The sequence below is a fragment of the Aptenodytes forsteri genome, unplaced genomic scaffold (assembly GCF_000699145.1).
Source record: "Aptenodytes forsteri isolate BGI_AS27 unplaced genomic scaffold, ASM69914v1 Scaffold54, whole genome shotgun sequence".
NCBI classification, from domain to species: Eukaryota; Metazoa; Chordata; class Aves; order Sphenisciformes; family Spheniscidae; genus Aptenodytes; species Aptenodytes forsteri.
The window spans coordinates 12,655,358-12,676,803 of NW_008796044.1; the positions used below are offsets into that span (position 1 = coordinate 12,655,358).

The 21,446-nt window shown below is 56.1% G+C and overlaps 1 protein-coding gene across 1 annotated transcript; it reads right to left on the reverse strand.

Moving 5' to 3' along the window:
- Positions 1-352: 352 nt before the first annotated feature.
- LOC103904371 (proton-coupled amino acid transporter 1) lies at positions 353-17,700 on the reverse strand. The gene is made up of 10 exons (XM_009285822.2): positions 17,543-17,700; positions 16,706-16,796; positions 15,487-15,575; positions 15,152-15,247; positions 14,307-14,391; positions 11,982-12,200; positions 11,643-11,741; positions 10,025-10,190; positions 3,791-3,961; positions 353-621 (listed from the first exon to the last, which is right to left on the reverse strand). The coding sequence occupies exons 1-10, from the start codon at positions 17,683-17,685 to the stop codon at positions 353-355; spliced, it is 1,428 nt and encodes a 475-aa protein (XP_009284097.1). The 5' UTR covers positions 17,686-17,700.
- Between the last annotated feature and the right edge of the window lie 3,746 nt (positions 17,701-21,446).

Below are 21,446 nucleotides of genomic sequence, written 5' to 3' on the forward strand. Positions count from 1 at the left end.
GGATTTAAAAAAATAAAATCAAAATCTACATCCCCAGGATTCCTCACTTCTCAAAGTGACTATTTACACAGATGCCGAGAGGCTGTTTTGCTGTATCACCTGCCCAAAAAACCCCTGAGGAAGGCACTGCCCCAGCCCTGAGCTGGATCCCACCTCCCCAGCTGGAACGCAGCACAGGACCCTGCTGCAGCCAAAGACGGGCATCCACAACGGTGCTCCCCGTCCTCTCGCAGACCAAACCCACCATGTTTCCCCAGGGGAGAGAGGAGACCATCCCCAGAGGACCAGCAGTGCCCGGTGCCCGTGTGCCCCCAGCACGGCATCCGGAGGGGCCGGTGGAACAGGGGCACCGTCACTGCACCATGGCACTGGTGGTGTTCACAACGGCAGCAGTGGGCGCTGCCAGCTCCACCAGCGCCTCGTACGTCCCCACCACGAAGCCCACGAAGCCAAAGAGGCTGATGGCAACGTCCTTGGCGATGACGAGGGGGTGCATGCCTTCTGCATAGAAGGTGGCGATCTCCAGCAGCGGGGGGAAGATGAGAGCCAGGGCGCTGCTGCTCATGGAGCCCACCAGCGAGATGACGATGTCCAGGCGCGGGATGAGGATGGCCAGCACGCCTGGAGAAGGAGCGAACACGGTATCAGTGCTGCCGGTTCCCAGACGGCAGAGACCTTCCTCCCCTGAGTCAAAGCAAGCAGAAACCCACCGCAGGGATGCCATCTGCTTGAATCATACCTCTGCCCTTTTCCCTGACACAAGAGCTTTGAAGACATGGTTGCATGTTTTCCAGCAACTCCTCCCCAACAAGCAATTAAGCCATTGCACTGAGTTAAGGAAGCGCAGCACACAGACCAAACCCTTTTTGTCGCCCTGGGCATGGCCACAGTGAGCTCCAGGGCTGAGCAGGACCAGTGCCCCAGCAAACAGATGTCGCTGGCAGAAGAGCGGCTGCCGGCAGCCCCGGCCCCATCATGAGAGCCAGCACTCCTGCTCCGCACACCTGGGGAGCCGTAAAGCCTCAGAAACCCCCTAAAAGTAGGAGACAGGAGGAAAAAGCCATCTCCCCCCACCCCGAATAAACCCGTGTGGTTTGCATGCGTTTAGAGCTGCTCCAGCAGCAGAGCACCCACAGCACAGCCTGGGGGAGAACATTTGTTAGGTAAAAACTACAGCCAAGGAAAATCCCCCTGGGAGACTTCTGACAGCTCGCGCTTAGCGGTGCAAACTCCAGCATATTCCTGCTCCCCCTCCTCCTACTCAGGGCCAGGGGAGGATGGAGGGATGGTGTCTTCTCCTTCCAACCAGCCCACAGCCACCACCACCTCTGGGCTCCTCTTGGGGCACCACAGTGTCAGTGTCTGGGGGGCAGATTTAAAATAAAGGATCAGCAAAGTCCCGTTTTGCAGCTGGGAGCGGTGCCCCTTGGCACGCTCATGCACCGGGTGAGCTCCCCATCCGTGGCAGCCTCAGCACTTGAGAGCATCGCTGCTGCTTTTTTGGCCTGAGGAAAGGGCAGCTAGAGCTTTGCACAACAGAAGAGCATTCTCTGCAAGCAAAGCAGACTTCAGCGCTTAATCAAAGTGATCAAGAGAAATAAATTGGTTTATTGCTTTGAAAGCTCTGCTTAGAAATAGGAGACGCCTGGCAGCTACAGCCTTGGTGGAGAAGTGGCATCTCAAGGTTCCTTACCGGAGGGATTCATTCACTCCCTGATAATTGGCTGCAGGCGAGAAAGGCTGTTGGAGCCTCCCTGAGCCAAAGATCGCCCAGGGCGCCGCAGGAGATGGAAGGATTAGGAAATGGACAGCAGGCAGAGACACAAACAGGAGGTGCTCCTGCACATCGCCACCACTCCAGCCCTGCCCAGGGCTATCCCTCTAGGCTGGATAAGCCTAGAGATTTATCCATGGGGCACAGCAGCAAAAGTCCCCGCTGAGCTGACCTGGAGGAAGTTTATCCTGGGGCTCAGCCCTGCACAGAGCCAAAGATGTGCTCTGCCACATCTCTGCTGCAAGCAGCCTCCCTCGTCCGGCAGCCCGTGGGGAGAGCAGAGCTGCCAACCTCTAACAGCATCCTCAGCGCACCCCACACCGCTCTTTGGACTCAAAGTAAACAAAATTATTAACGCCTCTCTAAAACAAGCAGAACTGAAGCACCAGCTGCAGTCCTCAGCCTCCAGGGGCAACAGTCGTGCTTTCTGCAGGTATTAATTCAAAGGGGTTTTAAGTGTGCTGGTTTTGAAGCCTAAGTTTAAAAGACACCCATACACCAAATTGCATCCTCTCTTTGGAAGCCAAAGCCATGATGCGGGCTTGTTCTGCGGCCACGCAATCATCTGATGAATATTCATGCAACCCCCCTAATTGCTTTTATCCTTGCCAACAGCCACAGCAATCTCCTACATGGAAAGGTAAGGGGAGGAGGTACAAAGGAACCAGCATCCTTCCACCAACACCTCCGCTGCCTCCCTACCCTCAAACGGGAGGGTACAGCCACTGTCGGTGCCTAAAGCCATCCCATCACTCCAAGCCTTCAGTTCCATGGCCGGGCACACCCCAATGCCCTCCGGGAGAGGCTCCCATCCCGCAGGCAGGCTCCGAGCCCGACCACAGCACCGGGGTGGCTGGAGCACATGGTCCAGCACAGCAAGATTTCATCCCTGCACCGTCCCTCCAACTGCAGGCGCTGAGGCAGAGCGCACTTCAGGAACACAGCACAGAGGAGACAGGGCTTTGCCCACCTCTGTTGATGCAGCGCTTCTGGCCCATCATTAGCGAGAGCCCAGAAACCGGCAGCACCTTTCTCTCAGCCAGCTCCGCCGCCCTCGAGTTAGCACCACGCTCCTCTCAAACCCAAACCAAAGCCAGCTGGGACACGGGGTCAGGTTCCTGATGCTCAACTCTGGTGTATCAGCAGCGTCAAGCCATGGAGAAAAGCTCTTTTTCAGCAGATGACGCCTGGGAGCTCAGTCAAGCGCCTCAGCTGTGCTGACAACAGCAAGGGTTTAGCCTTCAGGAATCAAAGCCAGCCAAAATCAGATACTCCTGCACCTGATTTGTTCCACGCCTTTCCTGAAGGTCCACCAGGCTCGAGCCCGGCAGCTTGATCCACCAGAGCCTCACTGCAGGCACCAAACACTGTCAAAGGAAAGGGACCGTCTGGGGCTCATCCAGCCAGACCTGCCCTGTGGCCACGGGCACGTTGGGGCTTTGGTTATGGGTCATGTGCTATTTTCAGTTGTCTTCTGCTGTGCTACACACTGCAATAAATGTGTGCATGTACAGGAACATCCCCCTCCCTCATGGTCAGCGACCCCTTTGCAGCCATGCCCCCGTCACGCAGGCACGAGGAGCCGGGCTGCACACTGCCTATGGAAAACAGCCTCCAGCCTGGGCTGCCCTGGCACTGGACCAGGTGCTGGGAGTGTTTCATACAAAGCTTGATGGGACTCGATGGCCCTCAAAAGTGCCATCAGGGGGATCCAGGCCCGAGGCTCCACAGGGATCTGCCACCTCCAAATGATGTGGGAAGTTTACTACTCCGCCACAGAGAAGGCTAGTCCCATACAGAGGGGGCAGAGGAGCACTGCTGCTGCTCCCTGGAGGCCACCTTGGCCCACTGGATTGCATCAGCAAGGTCCAGGAGACTCCCTGCTGTGAGGGCTTTAGCAGCAGGGCCAGAGGCAGCAAGGCAAGGGGTGAAAAGGCTCTCAGCACCACCAGCCCACAGCGGGAAGGAGATGCCACGTCCTCATAGGGGAATTCGGACAGGCTGCTTTCTACTCACAGGTCACGCCAACCAGGGCCACCCTGAGGAGGAGGTTGACCAGCCAGCCCCAGTGCTCCGACACCCGGGCGACGAGGGGAGGGATGACGATCTCGGCGGGCACGTAGAACTGCACGGCGTATGTGAAGAAAATCCCAAAGGAGAAGAGCAGCTTGACGGCCTGGTACAGCCTGCAAACAAGAAGGAGGAGACCCAGTGAGGCACGCTCTTGCTCCAGCCCCCACAGCATCAGCTGCAGAAAGGGGAACGCTCTGCCAAGAAGGACTTCTGTGTCCCAGTGGTCTCCCCTCCTGAACACTCTCCTGGAAAATTAGGGGTGATGCATTCAATTCACAGAGACCTTTCTTGGGCAAGAGATAGCAAGGAGACAGCGCAACCTCCAAGCCGTGGCAACACATGCCCCCACACCTAATCAGAGGCTTTAGTCCTGGCTTTGCGTAAGGAATCATCAGACCAGGAGTTGGGCCAGCAGCCTCTCAAGTGCTGCTTGCTCTTGGGAAAACTCATGGACACAGATATTGAGAGCTATTTGGAAAGAAAAAAAAAAAAAAAAAAAAAAAAAAAAAAAAAAAAAAAAAAAAAAAAAAAAACAAAAAACCCAAACAACAAACCACTGTCCTGCTCCGTCCTGCTCCTAACTCATTCAAAGGCACAGGGAAAGCTGATGTGTCCTCGGCCAAGGGACCAGGAGCCTAATTTGTTCCTCGAGAAGTTAAGGCACCTACCTACATTTCTAGATGCTCATGTGTCCAGCACTGCCCCTGGCTACACAAAGGAATGAGTTCTCCAGGTACCTCACTCCCTACAGAGGGATACAGGCTCCGTACCACCCTCTCCACTTGACCAGGCTGGACTCTGCAAGGTTTGTGGTGACACAGGGTGGCATTCTTCATGATCACCCCACACAGACAACACCCAAATATCCAATAGCACCGGTACTGTCAGGAGCCTGCAATCCCAACTTTTGGCCGGTGACCCAGAAGGAAGTTGCATCCATCACCCATCCCAGAGGTTCCTCACCTTGACCTTCACTAACAAAATCCAGCCTCCGAGCTGAAGGAAGAAAAAAAAATCCTTTTCTCCTATTTGTAACCAGCTGGATTTTATTTTCTATCTTAAAACAGGAGATGAAGAATACCTTTAAAGAGGCAAAACAAAAAAGAGCAGCTATTTTTGGAATGCTGCATAATGCATGTTTGGGGGGAAGATAGTTAAAAGAGCAGTTTGGGCTGAGCAGAAGGAAGGCAGAGCGCAGACAGGCTGCAAACAGCACCTTAAGCTCACCCCAAGTCAGATCTCACCACGTCCCAGATCCTACAGCGATGCGGCAGTGGGGCAAGCATGACTGCAGGAGAGAGCCTGTTGCAGGTGGCCAAAAAGGCACCTCCCAGCCTCATCTCTGTCCTGAGTTCCCTGACAGCAGAACAAGCCTCTCAAAGAGAAGTGGTATCTAGTTACATCACATATGGTCCTACCCGTTCCCCAACTCAAGACATGCTGACCAAGCAGGAAACATGGGTCCTGGCCATACCACTTGGTGTGGTATGAGGAAGGTATCTGGCTCCTCCTGCCTTCTTATACCCCTTTACCTTCTTTGGGCCCAAGCCAGCGTCCCTCTGTATGTTGGCTCTCAGCATCCAGCTGCTACAACAACAGTCTCAAACCAGAGAAGTCCAAGTATTCACATGCGAGACAAGTTTGAACACTAGTGGCAGAGTCTGGTGGAGTCAAACACTTCCCACAATAGTGGAGGATGGAGTTGGGGATCACCTAAGCAAATGGGATGTTATGCAAGTCCATAGAACCAGATCAGATGTATTTGAGGTTGTGGCCAACATCAGCCTGAAGCCACTTTATCATCTTTAAAAGAGCAGGGCGATCAGGGAGAGGTCCCACTGCCTGGGAAGAAGAATCATATCCACCTTCAAGAAGGATGAGGGAAGCTACAGGCTAATCAGCCTCACCTTGATCCCCAGAAAAGTACAGGCTAAGTCCTCCTGGCATCCATTTCCAGGCACATATCGGACAGGGTGAACAGCCAGCAGGGATTTGCCAAGGGGCAATCATGGAAATACCCTCATCAGTGACCTGAATGAGCTCTCAGCAACCCAGAGCACGCTCTCAGCAAGTTCCCAACAAGACCGAATTGGAGGGAATGGCTGACACACCTTGGAGCAGGAACCTAAACAACGGGGTGGCACGGGCAAAGTTCAAATGCAAACACAAAATCCCGCACGTGGGAAGGGCTGGGGCCCAGCTTCCCGTCTGGCCAGGAGAACAGGATCTGGAGGTCTTGGTGGGCAGCAAACTGAACATGAGCCAGCAGCAGGACCCTGCGGTGATTAAGGTCAATCACATACCGGGCTGTGTTAGCCAGCAGGTTAAGGGTAGGGATTACTCCCCGGTTTGGGGCTTGTGAAGCTGCATCTTGAGTATCGTGTCCAGTCTTGAGACTCCCAGGACAGACATTGACCTACCAGAGCAAGCTGAGTGGAGGCTACTAGGGTAGTTGGGGCTGGAGCACATGACATAGAGGAAAGGCTGTGAGACCTGGGCTCGTTCAGCATGAAGAGAAGGTTAAGGGGGATGTTATTACTGTCTTCAGCTACCTAATAGGAGGGCACGGAGAAGACAGAGACAGGCTCTTCTCGGAGTTGCACAGCAAAGAACCAGGGGCAACGGGACAGAGCTGCATCCCAAAAGGGTAGTTAAGCACCAGAACAAGGGCCTGGAGAGGTGGGGAACCTCCCTCCTTACTGATACGCAAATTTTGAGTTGGCCCTGCTTTGAGCAGGTAGGTGGACCCAATGACCTCATGACGCCCTCTCTCCAACCTAAATTATCCTGTGATTCCATAGGCAAACTAAAGACAAAGCTATCACAGAGTCCAGAGTGCGCCCACTCAGCCACACGTGACTTGAGTGCATAGTAGCCTTGAGCCACCTTCCCCACAGCCTGCATATCTTATCATTGTATTTTCAGTTAAGTGATGCTGTAAAGCCATAAAGAGCTCCAGGGCAATCCGTGATTAACAGATGTTATTAAAAAAAGGTACAGAAGAAGGTTGGGTACCAATCCTGTACAGGTCAGGAACCAGGACAACAAGCTCAAAGGGCATTTTAAATATCAAGAAGAGGAAAAGCTCAAGCGCTAGCCTTGACCCACAGAAGACACGGGTCCACGCCGGGCCCTGGAGAGGCACTGCTCTGCCAACCACAGCAACCACCTGCTTAACTCAGAGAGCCACGCCAGGCCATCCCAACAAGCTGCAAGAAATGGCATACCCTCCTTTGACCGCAAGCTCTGACATTACCTACCTCCAACTGGCCATACGCAAGCAAACATGTTCTCCCTCACTACAGCATTTCTTCACTCTTCAGATGGTGGGGTGAAGCAAACCTTCCGAGGATGCGAGGAGGGATTTCTGCATAGCAGTGCGGTATTTCGGAGGCCGTGGTTAGACCTGGGCACTGGGAACCGACACACTCCTCATCTGAGGAAGCTGTGGTTATAGAGAAATGAGGCTGGAAAAGTCCTTAGTCATCCTGTAACCCAACGATTCCCGACACATTCATCGAATCTGGAACAGAGACCTCTGGGCCATGGCTACAGGCAAGGAAAGATACAGCATCTCTGCCACAACCCTCACCTTGTCTTCCACGCTGCAGGCAAACCCCGTGATTCCTCACCCACAGCCCGTATGACCAGCTTCTGCAGCCCAACGCCTTTTACCGCTGGGGACAAAACCCACAGGCAAAGCAGGATGGGCAAAACACTCATTTCAAGAGCAAGTCTTCACCCATCACCTACAATTTAATGCACGGGAATACAGCGGTCAAGGCTTTAGCCCAAGTATCCCAGCCCTTACTTTAGATAACCAATTTCCAAGTCCAGTATTTACAGCCTCCATCGAATGTTCTGCCAGAAAGCAATAAGCACAAACACCGAAGCGTTTTGCGTGCTGAGTCACAATGGCCGCAGCACGCTTTCCCCAGAGGCAGCCTGCGGGAGCCCTGCCGCACAGCCAGGCTTCCCCAGGCACTGCTTCCAAAGGGCTATGCTCTTCTCCCTGTCTGAAAAACCCTACATTTTTTTTCAGAAAAGTACTTTGACAGAAGGCATGGATACTCCTAGAAACGTGCATTTGAAATAGGATCTTTCTGTAGCCTAGCGAGTCACAGAAATCCCATTACCTTCTTCTAAGGGAACGTCGTCCTTTAGAGCAAACAAAGCTGAGATTTCCCGCAGAAGCCCCTAGGCAGCGTTACAGGTCAGCAGATGTTACAGGCTGTGGCGTGACCTTGTGCCCTGCAGAGCCCAAGACCTGGATCTGACGTGCTTTCCACCTTCAGGAGCAGCAGCAGCATTTCATCCCCTCCACACCTCACTTTAGCTTGCTGAGCTGATGAGATTCATGCCTACTGTGCTTGGCACGACGGGATTCAGATCTCCCTACAACACAAGCATGTTTTTCCACCAGTCCCATCCCTCCTCGCTGAGAGCAGAGACCTGGCAGGGCTCGCAGCCCCTGCATGGGACAAGGCAAGGCTCTTGGCAGAGCAGGACCTTCTGCCACACCAACACCAATATCCAGCAGCTCAGTCACTACACAGATCCAGCATGAATGAAAGCCCATGCACTCAAATTGAAAGAAACCCACGTAGCAATAATTAAAGCAGAACCAGGCTCTATGTTTGGGATTTTTTTTTAAATCCTTGCTTTCTCCAGAGCCCCAGCTGTGCAGCGCTAGAAGGTCAGCATGTGGAAACCCACCAGTGACTCAAAATTTGAGTCCTGCCCAAATCCACTTTGTCAGTGGGGAAGAGGCAGCAAGTCACACTGCATGGTGTTGGGCAGCTGCTAAGAGCAGAGAGGATGGGCTGGGGAGGGGGACAGGCACCCCCAGCTCCAATTCTCACTCTGGTCTCTTGCAGGATTTCAAGCCAGCAGAGACATCAAAGAGAAACTGCTGAACTTCAGAATTCCTAGGCAAACCCGGAGAAACTGTGTTGCCGCAGGGCGGCTTTCCAAGAAGCCTTGTGGCATTAAAGACAGCCCTCAGCCCCAGCTCCGCACCAAGGTGCAGGAGATGCTGCCGTGCGATCAGTACCTCTGCAGCGTGTAGAATAGAGCTTCTCTCCAGCGCACCTGTCAGCACCATGTCCTGCCACACAGACGTGCCAAAGCAGCGTGTCATAAGAAGCAACAGAGGTGGTTTTTTTCAGGACTTTCTCAAATAATCCCAAGCAGAGCAAGCTGGAAAAAGCATTTGTTCTCACTATTTGCATGCTCCACACTTCTTGTCCCAAAGGCAAGAGAAACTGCTTGCATTTCTCCTCCAGGATGAATACGGAGCCGTGACGCTGAGCAACCACTCACCCCCAGGGACAGACCTGCATGCAACCTGGCCAGCTGCTGCAACATCCACCAGCCCCGGCAAGAGGAGAAATAACCCCTCCGGGTAAGCAGGTACAGGGTCAGGCCACGTGTATTTCTGCAGGGCTCCAGCCAGCGACCAGAGCCTCCCAAGAGGCCTCACCAGATCCCAGAGGAGGACAGACAGGTTTGGGGAGCTGCAGAGCTCAGCCCCCATGGGAAGGAAGGGGTATCCTCACAGCACCAACGCTTGCAGGCAAAGCACTGGCTCGAGACAAGCCACATCCAGACACAACCCGGAGCCCAGGAGTGGGAGTTTGAGCTCCAGGGAGCTCAAATATACAAGAAATTTCATACAAGAAACGCAGCCCACACGCGGAGACGTCACATCTCACTCCCTCTGGGAGCTCCCAGCTTTGGGTTTAGTTTTCCATGTGCTTCATTTGGAGAAGAGAAGAGGTTTTTGCACTGTTCAACAACCTTCTGATACGGCCACATGGGGGTTGTGTTCAACATCTGCCAGCCAGAGTGCTGTTTAGCCCCCAAAAAGACACCACAAGGCTCCAAGAAAAAGGCAGGAGCTGCACCTACCCAGCAGGAATCACCAGGGACCCCGAGGAAGCAGCCTGAGCTGCAGAGCCAAGACCAAGCTGCAGCAATGAGCCTCACCACCCCGCACATCAGACAACCCTTGATAAGCTTTGGACGGTTTGGCTACAGCACAGCTGATCCTTCCCCAAGCTCACCCAGACTAGTTCTCCTAAGGAGTGACGTCCCCCACTGCCCCCTCTCCTGCTGCCCTGGCCAGGACCCTCCTCCCTCGCCCCCCGGCCCCCCCGCTCCCCGCAGGGACACCCCAGCAGTTGGGCAGGTTGAGCGTTATGCTGGCCTGAATGTCCGCCCCGAAGCGCAGGTACCCCAGGACGCTCAGGCTGATGTACAAGATGGTGACAATGGTCATCCCCACATAGAGGATGACTGGGAACTGCCGGGGGTTCTTCATCTTGTTTTCCAGAGGTAACACCTGGGAGAGGAGGAAGAAGAGGAGGAGGATGACAGAGCAGCAGGTTGCCCCCATTCCTCTATACCCCTCAGCCCCAGAAAGCAGAAGGGGCAGCCCCATGGCCAGCCCCCCTGTGCCAGGGGACAGGATGGTCACACACGGAGCCTGGAGAACCCAGCCAAAAAAGCCACTGTACCGGAGATCTGATTTCTGTGCTCCCATTTGAAACCTTCACACTTGGCACGGCAAGTCCCCAGCAGGGTCACTCATGCCCTTGCCTTAACGAAGGGACCTGCTCCCTCCCCTTGGCAGGAGCTGTGCCCGTTGGTGCCCGGCATCTTGGGGCGATGCCATCCGCCCCACACCTTGGTTGCATTACACTCTGCACCCCAAAACAGCACAGCCATGCCCACTGGGACAGGCCCATCATGATACATTGTCTTATTGTCCCCAGCAGACCCCGGAAAGACCAAGACACTTTCTCCTCTCCTATCAAGTTTGTCCGGACAGCTTTCAACCAGGCAGGACAACAAAAAAAAACAAAAGGAAGGACAGAGCCAAGTCCCTCACCTCTATACTACTAACACTTGCTTTCAAATATAGGACTGCAGCAAGCATTTTTATAGCTGTCCTTGGGTGGTGGGGATTTCAAGAAGAGACACAGTGGCAGGGCCGGTGAGGAGGCAGGACCAGAAAAGCTTTTATTTGCTTCCCCACCTCCAAGTTACATGAGGAAGAGAGCATTTATGCCTCACTGCCGGCAAGAGCCCTCTGCCCTGGGCAGAACATTCGATAAACACTCCTCCTGTAATGGATTTGGCCCTTTCCAGCCCTGTGTTTACACAGCCAGCTTATATTAAGAGATGAAAACATTTTTTCCTCCTTTGAAGGCAGCTCCCAGAAACAACCCACAACATCTTAGCGAGCCATTAAGCCCTCCACCCACCCACCCACCTTTTTTCACAGACACAGCCGGTCTATTTACAGCATCCCATGTGAGAGGCACATGCAAATCCAGCCCAACAGCAGGCTGGGGGCACGTGCCTGCCGAAGGGAGATAGCATTTTTTTTGTGTCATGTTTTTTTGCCTCCCACTTAGGCAGCTTCAGGATCCAGGCTGGTAACGAGTCAGGACGATTCCTCATCCACAGGTCAGCCAGCAGAGCCAAAGGCAGCTCCCAGCGTGATTCCCAGCAGAGCCCAATCTACTGCCAGATACAGCCACCTTTAAAGCAGCAACCAACCTCCTGAGGTTTGGAGCATGTGCTCCTCCAGCCTCAGATGGAAGCAACAGGGTTTGACCCAGGAGACAGCCTGAAGGCTAAAGCTAATAGCATCATCCAGAATTTGGGCTACCGTCAGAGAATTTCATCTGCAAATACAGCTGCAACGCAGAGCAGGTGCTGCAGGCAAGCCTGAGCACAGGCTGAGCCTCCCGTGCAGGCAGCCCCTCTGCCACACGCCGAGACTTACCACCCCGATGCCTTCGAAAGCAAAGATCGCAGTGCCAAAAAACAGAGGGTAGGTCTTCCAGGCTGCTGCTAGAGGCAGGTCACTGGGATCAGGAATGTCCTGGAAAAAAGCCCACGCAGAGTTCAGATGTGGGGAGGATGGGGAGAACCTGGCCCGCTCCCAGCACTCCTTGTCACAGCCCCACGCTGCAGGGAAAGCCCTGCAGAGCAGAGGGTAACCGCCGTGCCCACAGGAGCAAGCAGCACCCCATGGCGCGCAAACACCCCACTGTCGAGCTCCCTCCACCTGCCAAAACACAGGACATCACAGAAATGACAGAGGGGAGCCGTACACACATACCCTGACAATGTACTGGTATATCACGATGAGGCTGCCAAGCATGGCCACGTTGGCCAGCATGGAGAAGACAGACAGGACCTTGAGATTCTGGATGAACGTAAGCAGCACCACGAAAGGCAGGAGGGAAAGCATGTATAGCCGGGAGTCCATGGTGGGGGTCATGGCCACCGTCCTGTTCGAGCTGCAGTCATTGGTGGTCCCGTTTGCTGCAGATATGACCTGGGGAAGCACAGGAAGCCTTGATGAACCCGATCACGTGGGTCTGACAGCCGCGGATCTCGGCGGCCCATCCCAGGTGGGTCAGACTACCACCCCATCAGCTCGCTTTCATACACAGCTAGTCGACTAAAATCAGAGCAACACAGGTTTTCAGGCAGTTTCGAAGCAAATCCCTGTCACCTTGCTAGGAGCAGAGGTGGGACTAAGTACAGCATCTGAGCTGAGACAGCAAAACCTGCCCGAGCCCAGGCTTGCTGAGCACGTGAACCCAGCAGCCGAGGGCACCAAGGGCAGAGGTTGGTATGTGCTGCCCACGTGGCCAACTGAGAAGAGAGGAAAGAAGCATTAAGTCCTATTTCTTCAAAGGCCCTTTTCCTCTTGCTGCACCACGTTGCACTCAACATCACGCATCCCTTCACAGCTGCTCAGCACCCTGTTCCCATGCAAGGACATCTGGAAGCTACTGCTGGCCCCCAACTTCGCTTTCTTCATGGGAAATCATCCTTTCCTTGGGGTCTTTCATCCCAAAGGCACTCCAGGCCACATGCTCACCTCTAGAGACAGTTCTGCCCCAGGAACCAGGTGGCTGAGCCATCCCTCCCAAGAGCATGGGCACGCTGTGGATCACAACACAACCACGACCAAGGTGGTTTGGGTACCAGATGTCATCTGGCCACTGCAGCAAAGGGCTGCCTGCAAACTAATTTAACCTGCTCCGGAGCAAGTCCTGCCCCAGAGGAGAGGTTAAAGAGCTTCTGCGCAAATCAGCATTCTCCATAGGATGCGCAGAGCCACACACCTGCGGGGCAGTGCTCCTCCGAGCCCCGGCCTGCCCTGCCTCTCCACGGCTTGCTCCAAAGCCGTTTTCTAAACCAAAGCTCTGCCCAGCACAGCAGCACCTCGCCCGAGGTACCACCTGCACCATCGCTCCCCATCTAACACGCTATTCCCCACCACAAAAAGAAACAAGCAACACTCCCCTCTCCCCACCCAAAAAATTCGAAAACTGAATCCAAGGCGTTTCCCAACCGTGGCCTAAAATGGGTTGGATTTGCAGGTTTTTGCAAATTTCCCTTGTGGCTTGAGCCAGCCTTCAGTCTCTGCTGCGAGGGGCCGAGCAGAAAGAAGCCCACCTTGAAACGGCAGCAAGGGGCCATTTGTGGGGAGCAGGGGGCCAGCAGCAGCCCAGCCCTGTGCATGCACCCTGCTCGCTCCTGCTCCCAGGGCTGTCGGCGTCAGATCACCGGCATTCACCCATTTACTCCTCCAGGCCATCCCATGGGGCAGCACGAAGGGAGTCTCCTCAGCTGCTGCTCCCGGAGCAGAGGCAGAGCCCATCCATCCTCCACCACCCACTGGCAGAGCCCCCATCGCTCCCCCGGGAGCCACCTCTGAAGCTGATGGGCATCAGGGAAGGGCTGACGAAGGGCATAGCTGCCGTGGTAGCAACTGGACCACCGCTGCAAGAGCGGAGCAGGAGCACACAGGGGAACCACGCTGAGTGGTGCCTGCGAGGCATCGAGCTGGTGGAGGCTGGGAACAGAGACTCGTTATTCCCAGTTTCTTACAGCGCGGGAGCCAGCCAAGCGGTTCAGGGTTTCTGTTTATTTCCTCCCGATGCCTGGCAGAAGGAAACTCTTTCCCTAAAGATGTAATTAAGCTCCAGAGCCACGGGATGAGGCAAGAAACTGGAATGCAAACAGGTCCAAGAAAGGGAGGAGAGGTTCACGGCAGGTCGCAGTACCCACACGTTACTATCTACACAGAGTATCAATAAACCAATTAACTGAGGTGGGCAGGACATCAAAGGCACAGTCCCTCTGCTGTCACCACTCTCCCGCACGTGGAGCAAACTCGCACGTGGAGCACCTCTGCACGTGGAGCGAACTCGCAGGGACTCTCAGACAAACCTGCCCTGTTTGAACGGGAAAACCCATCCTCCAAAATACCTGGGCAGAGGAGCAGTACCTTCCTGAGCAGCATCAGCTACGGAAAGCAGACCTTTGATGGAGAGCAGAGCCGTGACACAGGAGCTAAGAACAACCCAAGTGCCTCCACACCCCCTCTCACCTTCCCCTTGCTCACGAAGGAGGGAGTAAGTCTAACCTGTTTCAGATTGTCGGCTAGAAAGACAAAGTACACGCAGCAGAAACCCAACTGAGTGACGATCAGGAAAAGTCCCACTACACGCCTAGAAAAGAAAAAAGACCGTTTGTTAGCCAGGCCATACAGAAATAAGAGGCCACTTGGGTTGCTTGGGGCTGCACTCGAACACTGCAGCGATGCTGCTCTCCCCAGGGGTTGAGGCATGCAGGTCAGAGCACGCCCAGGTCACTTCTCCTTGATGCTCAAAGAAGAGGACCGTACCTCCATCTAACCTCGCAGACCTCAGGCTCTCTGATCTCCCCCTCCCATCCCCTCCATAGGGTCAGGACCAGCCTCAGGAGGAAAGTCACCCCCTTGGGTTTAGCATCTCCAGTCTACTGCTGAATTGTCACAGCTGGAGACAACGCTCCCCGGACACGGGAACAGGTGGATGTTCCCAGCATCTGATGTACGATGTGATCTGTATGCAACATCTGTACAACATGATGTGGGACATCCACAGGGTCGGTAGCATCCCTCGGAGGAGCCATTAGACATGGTCAGTGTCTAACAAGATGGGCCAGCACTGCAATACATGTTATTTACCCCTTTGTTATGCTGCAGAGACTTACTTCGCCCTCCCCTTTAGTATAAGCCACATCTGGTTGTGGACAGGACTGGGTCAAAGACCTCAACGTGACCCCCCAGGGACATCGAGCACTCGGGGCAGGTTAGCCAAATAACATTTTATGTCAGTTGTGCTCATCTGCCAACACAGCTCGGAGACCAGCCGGCTCATCTGTCCCAGCTGCAGCACGTGCTGGGCTTAAAGACAAGCCCCCTGCCTGGAGCGGGGGAACAGGTACCTTCCCCAGATGGCATGTGTCCGCAGCCATGTGCTGGGAGTTGACTCCAGCCCGTACATCACGGCACCCCCGTAGTCCACAAACTGCTTCTGGAACCTGTTCGGAGAAGAGAGAGAGAGAAGGGACGTCACATCAGCCCCGTCTGTTGGTTCCCAAGGCAAACAATTACATTAATGGGAAAACAGTTCCTGTGAAAAAGCCCAAAAGCAGTTCCCGACTGAGGCTTTGACACAGGCAACTTGCTGCTGGGAGGCTTCAGAAAAACAACAGGGCTTGTTGGGAAGGAAGGAAGAGCTGTAGGAGCAGCAGTGCCGAGAAGGGGAGTTGCTCCTTACCTGTAGCAGAAGTGATGGGCACATTTTACCAGGATGCCCATGCAGTGCACAGCCACGACTCCCATCACCAGCAGGCTCACAGGACCCAGCTGCAGGGGAAGAGAGGGGGAAGGCTGCACTCTGATGGCCAAAGGCAGAGCTGCACGATGGGTTTTACTTCCAGACAAAACCCCAGGGGCTCGGTGAGCCAGAACACTGCTGGAGGCTGAACCTGAGCTCGGGTGCTGCTCCCCAGAACCAGCCCCCCAAGACCGAGTATCCCCACAGAGAGCCACGAGCTTGGCAGGAATGATGCAAAAGCAGCAAGCTGGGGCAGTTTGTGCGTAGCAAAGCACTTCCAGGATAGTTTGAAAAACAATCTTGCACATTCCTATTATACAGGTGACAAAGAGGTTATGGTCTCGACAAAGAAAGGAAGTTTTCTTTTTTAATTATTTTTATTTTTCAGTCTGAGCAGCAGGAACGCTGCATTGCTGGGCGAGGAAACCCGGAGCAGAGCAGCGAGGTGCCCCCACCTCTCACACGGGCGGCGGTTGCTGGGGCATGATACAGACACCGAGGAGCTGAGCGTTGGGACAGGAGCTGGGGGGAGATATGACAGCGGCCAGGGGCTGCTGTTTGACCACCACGCGTGACCTCAGCCCTCAGGCAGCAAAACAGCATCACATCCACTGATCTCGACAGGATGCGAGGCTGGGCCAGCCCACGTGAAACCCCACCTCCCATCACCAGCCTTAACCACGGACCGATGGGGCTCGTTACATGCGTGCTGAGCTTGTAGGACCCTCAGGAGGCACACAGCATGCTCAGCACGGACCGTCTGGGACAAACCAAGGCGGAGGTCGTGCTGAATCTGCCACCCACAGGACCAGGGCGAGGAGATGCCACCCGAGCGGAGCATTTTCGGAGAAAGGGGCTGATGCCACAGGGGCCAGGGAAGTAACACTCAGCTGGGTGAGGAGGCAGGGAACCGGCACCCTGCCTGACCCCAGCAGAGGAAACCACAGCCCCGACTCGCACGCTGAACTCCTCAAGACCGGCCAGCACAACGCAGGAGCAGCAAGGACAGTCTCAGCAGCAAACGAAGTGAGCCACAGAGCCCAAGGTGCAAAAGCTTGCAAGCCGCCAAGCACTGAGAAGCATCTTGGCAGGGAGACAAGCCGCAGCACCCTGAGGCTGCTCTGCCCCACGGGCAGCAGCAGGGTGAGAGCCACCTTACCAGGATGCCGGCGTTCTTCACAGCCAGAGGCAGCCCCAGCAGCCCCGTGCCAATATTACCCTTCAGGAGGTGGATCAGGGTCTGGTACCACCTGAAGGAGAGAACATGCAGAGATGACCGCCAGCAGACGCCCGCACCCAGACCTCGCACGATCTCAGCCCTCGACTCATCCTGCTCAGGGTCCAGGCACCGCTCTGAGCTGCAGTGGCAAATGCACACGGAGGTCCGGATCCTGTCCCGTGAACCCAGCTCAGCCCAGTGGGACCGAGGAAGGACTGGAGGCAAAGACTCAATGAACAGATTTTGGGTGAGCATTTGCAGAACCGGCTTGGAGGCAAAACCCAGCACAAGCACAGCTCAGCACCAAGGGGCTGCACAACAAGAAAGTCTCCGAGTTGAAGGGATCAGTCTCCCTCGGGCAGAGACAGCATCCTCTGCCCACCTGGGTGAATAAGGCACGAGGAAGTCCCCAGGGCATGGCTGCAACATGCCCACATATCCTCTGAAGCTGGACATGCTGTTTGCTCGCCGTAGCTCCCCATCGAACCTAGCTGGAGGGGGGGGAATGTTGGGAAAAGCATCAAACGCTGCCCGCTGCCGGCGAGCCCAGCTTCACCGGAGAGCAGAGAGCCACGCTGGGGCAGCTGCTCACTTGGTGCCAGAACCCCACCGAGGCAGGACCACAGCTCTGCCCTCGCCACCCCCAGGAGGGATTCCCCATACAACCACGGCTGCCCCATCCGCCAGCAAAGCCAGGAGGCAGCAGGGAGCCACCGTTACCTCCTCCACCCTCCCCGGGTGGTGAGCCAGCCGAGGAGGGAGGAAAGTGTCACTCACGTTGTCCCGTTGGTCTCCCCGAAGCGCTGGTAGGACTCGGGGTGGGCGAAGCCGTTCATGCCGCCGGGCGGGCTCCCCTCTGGCGTGACGTCCGTGGAGCTGTAGTCGTTGTAGTCCTCGCTGCGGAGGCGCCGGGTGGACATGGTCCCTGTGGAGGGAGCAGCGTTAGGGGTGCCCAGCTCAACAGCCCCCATCTCAGACTCCTTGGGGTCAGCCATCGCGCAGAGAGACCGGCTCGCACTGCCAGAGCAAGGTCTCCTCCAGGACTTTTATACAGCAACACGCTCCCACCCAAGCAATCAAGAAGCTGGCATGTCCTAAGGTCAAAGGTGCATGGCACGTTCCCACTGGCTCTCCCTGCAGTCTCGTGCTGCTGTTTTGGGCACACCCAGGCAGGACGGGCTCGGCATCCTGCAGGCAGAGCCTGGATGTGACCCGCCTCGTGCCGGGCGAGGGACCCATGCACCGCTGCTCAGGGGCGGTGAGGGTGGCACCACAGCCACACACTGGCAGTGTCCCCAGCCCTGGTGCTCAGGACTGGGGCTGTCAAAAGGACGGCCGGGAAAGAGCAACTGCTTTTAACCCAACACAGTTTGCTGCAAGGGAATGGCCTGCTCTTGCCAGGGAAGGGAAAGTTTCCTAACTTTTCTCTTCTCTTTTTTTTTTTTTCCTTAATTGAGGACTTTTTATTAAAAAAATTTAAAAAATTTGATTATGCTCCTTCAGGTGGGAGCACAGCCCACGTGCCGACAGCAAACCACCTGCCCCAAAGGTTTCACAGCCATGGAGGTGCCTACGGCACTAAGGGTCTTCCCAGGATGAGGCACCTGCACAACCCGGAGCTCTTGCTCCAGCAAAAACCCCAGCAAGGTCCTGCAAGTCAGGAGCAGTGGCACAAGCCCTCACCAAGGACACAAGCCTCCTGCCTTCGGCTGGGAAGAAGTCAGCTGGTTTAATTCCTACACGTGCCCTGAAGAGCTCCTGCTGCTTCTGCACAGCCTGCCGCTCCCCTCCCAAAAAAGGCCTTTTCTTCCTCCAGCCCCCTGGCCGCACCCAGCACCCCGAGCGCCCGCCGGGAAGGAGCACCAGAGGCAGGGAAATTATCTATCAGGCTCCTGCCACACAGCCTGGAGACTCAGTCCCTGCCCCAAAGCTCCTCTGGGGTGTCATGCCTCAGGCATCACCCCCACCCCAGCGGTCCCGGTCCTCCCCGTCCCGTCCCACAGCGCTGGTGGGGAGCTGGGCCGGGGCCAAGCGGAAGCAGCAGAGAAATATCGCTACCGCAAACGGCCTCGTTTCCTGCCAGAGGGCTCCTCAGGCACCCGCCAGGTCACGCGAGCGTCCGCAGGATGCGGCCCCGGCACAGACCTAAACATTTGGCTGTGCAGGGAAAGCTCAGCCCAGGCTGCTCGGGTCCTGCTCCATCCCCAGAGCCCCCAGGCATTCCCCGCCCCGCCAGCACCGCTCTCTGCAAACCTGGCTGCTACGTGCAAAAACAAGCCAAGAGCTGCAATCGCTGGGAGGGTCCAGCCTTGCGACCAGGAGGGAAGTAGGGAGCAAGGGCTTTGCTCAACTCTGGATGCTTGCTCCAGATCCCAGCTGCTCGGAAGCAGTTACGCAGGCCGCAACAACACTCCTTTATTTCCTGCAGCACCAGGCAACACCGGCAGCAGAAAGCAGGGCTGGTCCGTCCCGCACAATACCAGCCTCCGGAGCAGTGGTTGAGTCCAGCCCAGGCAAGCCGGGATGCAGACAGGCACTCCAGAGCTGAAGGCAGCACATGCATCGCTCCTGCCCAGCCTCCTCCCTCACAGCCGGGCCACGTAATCATGCCCTGAACCGGCTCCGCCACAGGCAGGGCGATGCGGCGAGGCAGGGACCAGGAAGAGCAGCGGCATTAGTTTACACAAGGAAAGCGTTAGAAGCTATTTGTCATCGGCGACGGGCCTGAGGGGCAGGGGAGATACTCGGGAGGCTTTGCCAAGCACCAAGGGCTGGTAGTGGGCAAGGACAGCAGGCAGAGGGGGTGCCAGGGTCGGGTCGGGCATGGATACCCCTCCCCAAAGATGGCCTGCACGTTATCTGAAGTACCCAACAGCGACGTCCTCCAGATAAAACACAACACAGTTACATCAGTCTGCCTGATCGCTTCCCATGATTTTTATTTTTTTTTTTTTCCCCCAAGCAGGCCCGGCTGCTTTTTGCTTTGAAGAGCCAGGGAAATGCGTTCACTGTGACTTGCCTTCTTTGTGTCTGGATTAAAGGTTGCATAGCAGCAAGGAGCGAGCACTCAGCTCCCCCGCAATCAACAAGAAGAAGCTGCAAAACTTGTCTCATCCACACGATGAATATTTCAATTTTAAGCAAAACCCCACCAGGGAGCAAGCACTCAGCTCCCCCGCAATCAACAAGAAGAAGCTGCAAAACTTGTCTCATCCACACGATGAATATTTCAATTTGAAGCAAAACCCCACCACATCATTTCCTCGTCATTACAAAGAGCAAAGACGGGAACAGCCACATTCGGTTTCCACTTTAAACCCGACTCCTCAGCCGCTTTCATGTGCATATTTTTTCTCCCTACGCACACAAGCAATTTCATCGTGGTGAGCGAAGCGCCTAGGAAAGCTGGGGCGGGGATGTGACACCAATTTGTACCTTAGAGTGACAACCCCACGCCAGAAGTCAAAAGCAAGATGCAACTTGCTGCTGACCCTGACAGCTCTCCCCAGCTGAGCAGGGGCTGCATGCAGAACGGGCAACACGAAATCTTCCGGAAAAGTGAGCTGCACAGCAAAACTCACTGCCGCTTCCCATCACGCGTGCTGAATCCTTTATTTCCAAAGTGCTGCTTGTAACCCATCTCAGCGTGACACAAGGGAGAGCTGGCGCTGCCAGATCCCCCTCCCGCCTCGCCCCACTCCCCTGCCTGCAGGGAGGCTGCAGCCGAGCCGCTTTCCCAGGCCGCCGTGCCCACGCCGGCACGACACCTCCCAGACATGACAGTCACACCAGCTGCGTCCCCACAGCATCGGTCCTCTTGTCCCTGTGCTACCCGGTGCTCCCGTGGCCCCAGTCACCCCCAGTGCTTCGCAGTGTGGCCTGGTTCCCCCCGCCCGGCTTCTCCCCACAGGGAGGCTCAGCACAAACCTCCCCCAAGCCCCCGCAGATGCCGCCCCAGCCGCGCTGTGCTGCCCCACTCCCCCCACCACCCTGCGCCCCCACACAGCAGCACGGCTGCACCCCGCAGAGCGTGGGGCTCCCTGCACCCTCCAGCTCGCCCTCCCCGCAGTGCCACACAGCACCCCGCACCCTTACCAGCGCCTCACACCCTGGTGCGCACTGCGGGCAGCTGTGCCCCCCACACACTGCACGGCACCCCCAGACACTCCGAGGGGAACCCCGCAGGCTGCCAGCACCCCCGCAGGGCACCACCAGCACACACCCCTGGGTGCCTATGCAGAGTCTAGGCAGACCCATACACTCATGTGGGCTCCGGGCACCCTGAGGCACCGCTGCAGGCTGCCAGGACCCCCAGGGACCTCTGGGCACCCCGGCAAGCTGCCAGCACCCCCCTGCACCCACTCAGGCTCTGAGTATCCCCACACACACATCGCCACATACACGGGCGACCAGCACCCCCAAGCTCCCCTGAGCACCCATGCGAGCTGCCAGCACGCTTCTGCACCCCTGAGCACCCATGCCTGATGCCAGCACCCGCAGGGACCTCTGAGCACCCATGCAAGCTGCCAGCACCCCCTACACACCCGGCCACGTATAAGGGCTGCCAGCGACCCCCCGGGACCCTGTCAGCGCGCCCAAGCTCCCTTGAGCATCCACGCGGGCTGCCAGCTCGCTCCTGCACCCCTGAGCACCCACGCGGGCTGCCAGCTCCCCCCGGGAC